Source organism: Oryzias melastigma, linkage group LG20 (assembly GCF_002922805.2).
Source record: "Oryzias melastigma strain HK-1 linkage group LG20, ASM292280v2, whole genome shotgun sequence".
NCBI classification, from domain to species: domain Eukaryota; kingdom Metazoa; phylum Chordata; class Actinopteri; order Beloniformes; family Adrianichthyidae; genus Oryzias; species Oryzias melastigma.
In genome coordinates, this window is record NC_050531.1 from 13,551,396 (window position 1) to 13,561,146 (window position 9,751).

A 9,751-nucleotide genomic window follows, 5' to 3' on the forward strand; every position below is an offset into this window, starting at 1 on the left:
CTGTAAGATAGCGAGAAAACGTGTAAATAAAGAGATGATGGGATATCAGCTAAGGTTTACTTCCGTGGCAACAGTCCCGCCCACATCTCAGAGGCTAATTTCTAATGAACTACCAAGAAAATGACACGGATTCTTGATTTGGGCTAAACACTGCATAATCATAATTAAAAGACCACTGGGAGCGCTTTTAGAACAGATCAAAAGATGATTGGAGTGGGACTTCAATGCTTTAATTCAAATTCCCAACCTCACCAACATCAGGTGCATAGATACTGGTATGAACACCTTTTTAAGACATAAGTTGTTATGTTTACAATTTATGTTTTACCCATATTTTAGTTATTATGTATGTCTTATGTTTTATTTAATGGTGTGGACATTTCAACCCTAAGTCTGTAAAGAGATTCTATTCTATTCTACACTTTTTTCATTTCAAATGAAAATAATTTTTATTTAATTATTTAAACTAGTATTTAAAATTAAATCTTTGTTAAAATAAGGTAGTTGTAAATGGACTGAGACAATCATACTTGACAGAGTTCTGACTCACCTTTTTTCAGACCTCAACATAATAACACATGCTTCAGCTGGAATCAATCACTCATATTTCATTTTTATTTTCCTGCATTTATCATCTGAGTTGATAAGCAGCCGGTATCTGCCATATGTCTGTAATGCAACTGGCATTTTTTTCCCCCCCAATCTAAAAGTGTAATTATGAAAATTTACCAGGCAGAGAGTGATAACACAGTGTGTCTATCCTATGAAAATGAAGATGTGTGGGCTATTAGCAGATAACTACAGAGAGTGTGAAATTTGAATTTATGGATGTTTCTGTCAGCACCTCATCTCTCTCGGTAATAGTGCCCCGGAGAACAGTTCCCTAAATAGACAGGGTCTCTCTCCCTAACAATAAATCAAAGTTTGACCTCCGCCTGATAACACTCTGGTGTCATGACAACCCCTGACCTGGTGGTTGCCATAGCAGCTTGGCAGAACACCCTCCTCGGTCCCCCCGTGGTGACAAAAGTTAGATTTCAACTGTGCATTTCTTTTTGTTCCCTGTCTGCCTTTTGCGGATGAATGAACACAAGAAAAGCAGACTTGGGGAAAAAAAAAGAAAAGGGATGACATGAAGCTACATTAAGTCAAGGTTCACTGCTCACTGTGTGAAATGTGGTCAATTAAAACACAAGATGTAGTGCAATAATGGAGTAACTAAGATACACTTAGAACTTAGGGCCAAAATTATTAACCTCGTCAAAGAAATCAAACAATTTTTGACTTTTACATGAGCATGGGTGAACATATAGTTGATAAGGTGGAGAACGGGTTTCTAAAGGAACAAGGACACAATCTCTTTGTACGAGTGGCTACAATCTTCTTGAGTTGGAACAAAATGTTTAGTCTCTGTCAATGAGAAATCAGCTTTAGCGACTCACAACCTCTTATTGTGTGTCTCTTGAAGGATCTTATCCTTTTCTTTAGGAGAAATCAAATTGTTGCAGCTCATCCAGATTGTGCGTTGTCTGATCACAGAAATCAGGACTGAGATCTGGTTGCTAAGGTTTCCTCTGCAGGACTTTAATACCAGTGATTGCAGGGATTTTTTTTTTTTTTTACAGAAATTTTATAGAATGGTTTTGTTTCTTGTATTTCTAGTAACCGAGTGGCTGTGTTAAAGCTAGACTGACAGCGAAATCTTTAAAGCATTCCTCAAGATGTCAACATAATCCCCTTTTTTCATCATTCCATGCAACCAAACAAGATTCCCCGTGCCTGAAGCGGGAAAACATCCTTAAAGCATCCACTGTGGTGTTTTACTGTGAGAGCGATGTTTTCAGGGCTGAGGGCTTTACCAAATAAAATCAGCATTCGTGTGCCGACATGGCTCAACTTAAATCTGGCTTTGATGTGCTCTTGTGTGAGTTACAAAGTTTCTCTTGGGCTACAAAGTCCACCACATAGAAAAAGTCTTAAAGATTGTCTTCTGTGAAGTCCACAAAAAGCCAATTCAGCAATAATCGTCTTTCTGGACATCAGGGGTTCTTCATTGATGTCGAATGATTTTTCCCTGTAGATTTAGGAATCCTGGTTTGATTTTTAATTACATTTTTTTTCGCTTTGCTGAGTTGAGTTTCACATTTTTAAAACCTTTAGAAACAATGTTGCATTTTTAAACACTTTTTTTGCGCAAATTGCTGGAATTCAAGCCTCAACTGCATGGTATCTGTGGAAAAATGAAAGAAAAATCTAAAAAATATGAAGACTGTGAATGTTAACTTGTTAATGCACGACATTAATCAGAAAGAATGAATGCATTATCTGTAATATCATTTTTGTGAAAAGTCATTAGAGTTCTGCTTATCTCACTGTTAATGTGTTTTGAACACAATTTACACTTATAGGTTAGCACTTGATAAATTTAAATATTTCACACGATAAAAATTAAGGAAAAATGTTCTTTCTGTCCTGCTTTTGTTCAAAAGCCGCATATTGTCATATAGAATTGACCTTGTAAAACATTGCAGTTAATTAGTTGTGATTAATCACAACACATAAGTGGGATTAATCTGATTTTTTAAAACTTTCAAAAGCACTAACTAAAAATATAGTTCTAAATGTACAGTTTGTGTGTGATTTCATATTGTGATTAGTCACAGATAATAGGTGGTCGGAAAATATAGTAACAAAAAAAAAAAATAATATTGCGATTAATCGTGATTAATATTTTTCCGGGGGTGCGATTAATGCGTTTTTTTTTTTTTTTAATCAATTTAATCGGCCATATATTACTAAATGTATATTTCATGTTATGGAACAGAATGACTGAATCATGTTTTAACACTAAGCTAAAGGAACAAAAAAAATGATGACGTCTTGTTAACATTGACCCACTCACTTGTCTCCTTTGCTGCGGGCGATCCCGATGAGCTTTTCAATGCCACCGGCGTCTCGTAGGCCTTTTGCATTTTCCATATTCTTGGTGATGACTTCATGCAGTGCGCAGCAGATGGCAGTTACTGTGTCGTCTGACATGGTCTTGCAGACAGAGCCAGTGGTCCCAGAGGTTCCTATGCTGGTGGCATTATTATTGGTGCTGCTGCTACCACCTGGTAGTCGATGGATTAAATCCCTCATGGCATATTTACCTGTTTTTTGAGGAGAAAGAAAAGAAAGAAGCTTTATTCTCTTCAGACTTGTTAGCAATACCTTGTGGGAGTTACTATTGAGGTTCATACAACCATGCAAAGAGATGATTGTAATTATTCTGGCTGGGGCTGTGGATGACAGGCCTACTATAAAAAGAAACGTCTTGGTAATAACAGCTTGTGAATTTCAAAGATTTGGTTTGGAGAGCACACTGCAAATCCTCTGACACACACACACACACAGTCACACACAGACATGATGAGAATCTAATAAAAAAGGGGTGTATTTTAGTAAAAAGTTGTCATCTCGAAAAAGGGGAAAAAGAGACGGAAAAAGTAGAAAAAAGGAAAATATCAGATAATATTAGTTATTAAGAAGCACAAAAATGAGGTTTGATAGGAAAGGCTGAGCGCTACGGTTGAAAAGAATCATATTTTGAACTAAAGTGTGTGATTATTTATAAAAGGTAAATATATCCCCATCTAATATGTATACCTTTAACTAACCCCTGCTGTTAAATTATTGCACTGGTCCCCTTAAATTACAGTGTCACTCATCTGTAAATTAGTAAGAACACATAGATCCTGGCGGGAAGCAGCTCTATTTTCCAAAGTGTCTGAGTCATCTTCAGATGAACTCACCAAGGAACTTCCCATGAGAGTGAGATGTGGGGCTGACAGAGGACAGGGCCCAGACAGATCAGAGCCCAGAGGTATCAGGAACAGACGACAGTTAAAGAAGGAATACATGAAAGATGGCATTGTGCTGACTAAGGTGGTGTGGGGACGCATCAAATACGAGCATTAGCTGGAGGGCAAGAAGTATTTTCTGTGTCGTAAAATATGCCAATTAAACTGGAGTCATCTTGACCTCTTGAGGGACAAAACCCGCTGTTGATCTTTTGAGGCAAACAGGAATCAATTTGGTCGCAAAGGTAAATGTCAGAGTATCTTTGAAAGCGTCTTTGGAGGGTTGAGCCTCCCTGTTTGTGATACACCGTTCAGACAATTCATGAAGTTTATGTAAGCATTTTTTATGCTAAGCTTAACATTCATAGTGGGCTCAGACTACTTTCAATGAAAAGTCTATATAAATGCGCATTTAAGCACAATACGGGCTTCTGCATTAAAAAACAAAACAAAAAAAACACTTGTTTTCACACGTTTTTATGCAAGTTTTTAATTCAGTTTTTGGGTTCTACATACAAATTGTGCGGTCACTGAACACACATCATAAGTTAAACCAGTTGAACTTTGACCAATCAGGGACTCGAATTTGGTAGGGACACATGGGTAACGCCCATTACCTGGACTGGACTGAGTGAGTGTGATGTCACCCATAGAAAATTCCTTATTTCGGATTCCAGCTAAATGAAGCAAATTCAGTCGCCATTTTTCCTTGATACGGTTTGACGTTGCCATGTTGGAGCCAAACACCAGTGATTGGTCAAAGTCATCTGAGTCAACGTTTGGCAATTTCTGTCACCAATCAGGGGTAAGCTTGTTCTAAGTCCACATCCCTTTTACTTAAAGTGGGCTCCGGAGAATTTGTCAACCAAACGTTTGAGTTGGGGGTCAGTGTGCTCCATATGCTTTAACTGAGGCATCTGATTGGTCAGTTTATAACTTGAATAACTTTCAATAACGAAAAAAAAATATTCTAAAAAAATATATATTTTTAGCAAGGACATATAGAAGAAAGGTATCAGAGCAAGAATGGTTATTCTGACAATTATGATAGTTATAATAGTATAATGTTACTTATTTCTCACTAGAAGTCAATGGGATTTTGACTTCTTGGAGCCAGTGGGTATTTTAAAAGCGAGGGGGTCGCTCATTCCGGTCCTCTATATATAGTCAATGGTTAACCACTTTCAATGAAAAGTCTATGTAAATGCAAGTATATACACATTTTGCGCTTCAGTGTTCAAAACTCTCAGGTTCAAGCGTCCCCACGCAAGTTTGGGGTCAGTTTTTGGTCTCTGTATTCAAAAAGCCCAGTCATTGAGGACACATCAAAAGTTAAATCAATTGAACTTCAAACAAACAAGAACTCGGATTAGGGAGTGATGTATGGATAGCGTCTTTTACAATACATGAACGTGTTGAAAATTGATCATAAAGGAAAAAATAATAATTGCGTTTTATGCCTGACCAGAATTTTATCCCACCAATACCAAATCCGAATTCTTCCCCTACCCCTATGGCTATTCCCTAACCCTCCAATTGTAGGGGCATTTTGGGGGGAAGGGGTATCAGAAATAGTTTTTTTAAGGGCTAACCCTTGCAGCAGAGAGAAGCAGAGCCACATACGCCACAAGGGTGTTCTGTGTCACACTTGAGAAGAAACTGATTTCTAAAGTTATAAAACTGATGTTATTACGTATTTTCCAAGCACAGGTAACTACGTGCTAACGTAGACGACTGGCGACTATGGATGACATCATCGAGTGGGAGTATCGTCTAAATTTTAAGACACTATTTTTTCATAGCTCTCCATTTGGAGGGCTAAATGTAGGGGTAGGGAGAAGTCTTTCAGTCGGCCCAAGTCTTTCATATATCGGAATAGAGCTGTGAAAATAAAAGCCTGGAGAAAGATCCACTAGATTTGCACCACTTTGACATTTCACACCAAGCCTCTACAAACTGTAGGTACATGTGCTAGTATCGGGAAAAAAATAAAAATAAAAAAAAATAAAAAAAATTAAAAAATAAAAATCGCTAAAAATGGGTTCAACAATTCCCCGTTTAGTATGTTCTTGAATATGTAGCACAACAGATATTTAGTTGTATCTTCCTCCAAAATTAAAAAGTATGAAGGCTGCAAAATTCCCTGCTGTACTTTTGAAGGCAAACCACAGCCTTCTATGTAAAGATTAAAGAAATAAATAAGTAAAATGACTTTTAAATCACATTAGGGTTTCATTGAGTGCTTTTCACTTGTTGTGAAATAACACCTCTAAACAGCTCACTCTTGCAGAACCGCGCTTCTTGCTTTTTTAACTGCCACTCTGCATCAAATGAACAATTTTCTGCATGGTGCTACTCTGAATACATTACATCTCAGAGAAAATACAAGTAGGAGTGAAACATACTTGTACCTTAGAGGTTTGCTCCTTCACACTATGATTACTTTAAAAAAAAAAACTTTCCTCCATCTATTCTTTTATTTATAATTTCTGACAAAATTCCCTACTTCGATGGTATACTGTATGTTTCTCCCAAACCATTCCATCACTGTCAGATGAAAGCAGTTTTTTTCATTCTGCCAGTAAATCCCCCAACAACTTCAAGAGCTTTATATGTGCTCAAATTTGTTTTCTTCTCATGAGAGTGTGTTAGTATCTTTAATCAAAAGTGTTTTTCAAATGCAAAGCATGATCTCTTGTTTTCATGCTCAGTATACTGCTCTTCTTCGGGATTTCTGACCTCATAAGCACAATAGTGTTGCGTGAGTGCAACTTGTTTGATTATATAAAAATGTGTTCTGCAGTCAAATTCACTGTTACCTGAACAAGTATGCTCCTCGTCATTCTGAGCTCTCAGAGTTGTTTTTTTGAGACAAAATTTCTACTTTTCCTTACAAAAACTAGTAAAATAGGCCCTCACAGTTTAATAATACTGTTTTTACTAGTTTAAGTGTAGGTATTTTCTCAAAGAGACCTCAGCGAGCAGAATTTACAAAATATATCTGTTCATATGACATATTTTGGCAATGATTTATAATAAGATTCTTTAAGAAGCTGTATTAACACATTAACAAAAAATATTAATATATTTATAGGGTTTTAGTAGGACATTTATTAGCCCAATAAGACGAAAAAAGTTTATTAACACACGTAGTAAGATTTATTAACATCTAATTTGAGACCATTGTCTTCAAAGGCCATACTAATAAACTGCTTATGAGCTTAAAAATGTTTAACTATCTTTGTCAACACTATATTGAGTGTTTTGCAGCACCTCATCTAAAGTATTGCTTATATTTCATTTCAGCACTATTAAAACATTGTATGTACCTATACAAATATATGCTAATTCCTAGTTTTAAAACTTTAAAATCCCACTCCAACCAAATTTTTTATATTGTAAAATCGTTCCCAGTGTTTTTTTATTATGATTATGCTGTCTTTAGCCAAAATCAAAAGCCTATTTAGTTTTTTAAGACATATTTTCTGCAGACTAGAAATTTGCCTGAGTTGTTGGATAGAAGTTAAACTCTACTCATTTCCCATCAGCCCTTTGCTTACAATCTCTTCCTCTTGCTTACGCCCCCTCATTTGCATAGCAAAAAAAAATTAATAAATAAATAAATATCGGAGTTATCCAGACGTACAGTTCAAAGCCAGATGACAGCTCAGACAAAGAAAATGAAGATGTTAATGGTTCTATTTGTCTGCAAGTGAATGCATCAGAACTGGAGCAGAGGAGGGAGACTTTTATGGAAAGAAAATATTATCACCCCGATTTGTGCAAGCATAATTCTTGACTTGTGCGTAACTTTATATTTTGGGTGCATAATTCCTGATTTTTTTGTGTAACTTTGGAAAATGCCAATTTTCACAAGATAGTCTTCATAATCTAAGTTCAAAGCATCTGTTAAGAAAACTCTGATGACCCAGCATTCTAGCAGCATTTAAACGCATCGCTTAAAGACGAACCTTGAAGACACACAAAGAGTCTCATTCCAGATTTGTGTGTGAATGTGGTTTTGTGTCCATAACAAATAATTTGTGCATAATTTTTAAAGATTTGTGTGTGTAGTTAGTGTCAAGCTGCTGTAATTTTAATTTGTGCGTGTGAAGATTGCATTTTGAGTTTTTTTTAATTAATAATTTTTATACTTATGAAAAAATGTATTATATGAGTTATCAATCAAGAGTTACACACTCACAAATCGGAGTGATATGATTTTCTCTCCAGACTTTGGTATGCTCATGGCAGTCGCTGCGTCTCATACCTGAGCTTTTTCAAACCAGGGGTTTTATCTGCGCCTGATCCATCACAATTTCAATAAAGAAGCACTCAGAAATGCAGATTTAACAGTAAATTATTTAATAAATACATATATGTCAAACATAATGAGAAAAATGCTACAAGAAATGTTTAGAACAGTTTTCTTTGGAGTGAGTCTTTAACAACAAAAAGAATAATCCAATTTTCTCAACTTCCTTAAACTGCACACTGGTAGAAAGTCTGGACCTTTTGCTTAGAGCTTTATTATATTCACTTGCAGTTACATATAAAAAATTCTCCCCTCAGTGAATCAAAATAAAAACAAAACCCCCTCCTGATAGTGACCATAGAAGCTTCAAGTATCCTGCCACAGCTCCAGAAACCTACCCCGAAAGACAGACGAGTATGCAAAGCTCATCCGTGTCAATGTAGTTGTGCTAATTGCCAAGTGTTATCACAGGCTGGCAGATTGAACAGAGGTGAAGCAGCCATTGTCTTCTAGCTGCAAAGACAAAATTAAGCTGAATCCTAGGAGGAGCACTCATTGTTTGACTGACTTGAATCAAGCAACTAATTTCCTGACTGATTTCCTTGCTGAAGCCTGAGCAATTTACTTGCTGCAATTAAAGATCTGAGTAATTTCTAAGTGATAGACCAAAGTGTATTTATTGATGCAGTTTGAGAGATTCATGGACTTGCTAGTTTATAGGCGGATGGGTCAACAGATCATTTTCTCTGAGAACTTTGTGCTGAAGTCTGGAATATATCAGTCGGCCAAATGAAAACTAAGATCATGAGAGGAAATAAAGTGAAAAAGTTCAAATTCAACAAGAGACATTAATGTTTTCTATAGAAAAACAATCAAAGAAGTCTAATATCAATGATTTGCTTGATGGCTTACTTTAATGTGAATGCTGCTGTGACACATTAAAACGAAAAGCAAGTTTGAAAAAGAATCATGTAGACGAAAAGAATGAATGAAAGAAAAAGGTGAATGAATGAGAAAGTCTGTGAAAAAATAGTGTATACTATTTACTGATGCAGTGTGAAGTCCTCAAAGTTTCCAAGTTCCTAAAGTTTCCTAAGTTCAATTTATTCAGAATCTTAACTAAAGATTATATTGTAATCTGAAAATTATTAAAGATTCATCTAAATGCTGCCATGCATGAGACTGCGCTTTTAAAAAACTTTTATTTCGCTAGACTCAGATTCCAAACCCAAATTAGCTGTGAAAACCTTCAAGAACCATGATTATCCAACGAATGTAGCTCAAAGTGCTTCACATTAAAAACATTTCCAAGCGTCAAAGCCAAAAAGCAAGACAATATAAAATAACAATAATTATAATAATAATAAAGAGAAAGTTGGTCATTTAACACGTTCTTGTACTATTTTTTCTTATGATGGACGACAAATGTATTGAAAATTAAGACTACAACTGCATTTTTGATTATTTATTAATTTAAATTGTTGTGAATCCAGAGCAGCTGAAAAAAGCTTGTAGCAGTGATGTGGGTGCTACAGCCGGCGAGCCACAAGCTGGATTTTGATACATCCACTTGTAGACAACTAGATCTGAGCTGGCATCTGGCTCAAAACTAGACAGCTGGATATTGTATATTGCTCGTACTTTTTTGTTGCAG

At 36.0% G+C, this 9,751-nt stretch overlaps 1 protein-coding gene across 5 annotated transcripts in view; it reads right to left on the bottom strand.

The window, feature by feature from the left end:
- The window catches only part of ctnnd2a (catenin (cadherin-associated protein), delta 2a), a 301,632-nt gene that overhangs the window by 20,181 nt on the left and 271,700 nt on the right, over positions 1-9,751 (bottom strand). For all 5 annotated transcript variants that reach the window (XM_036217369.1, XM_024279704.2, XM_024279706.2 and 2 more), the window contains one exon: positions 2,903-3,152. In XM_036217369.1, the coding sequence (XP_036073262.1) occupies positions 2,903-3,152 (250 nt within the window). The remainder of the gene's footprint in view (positions 1-2,902; positions 3,153-9,751) is intronic.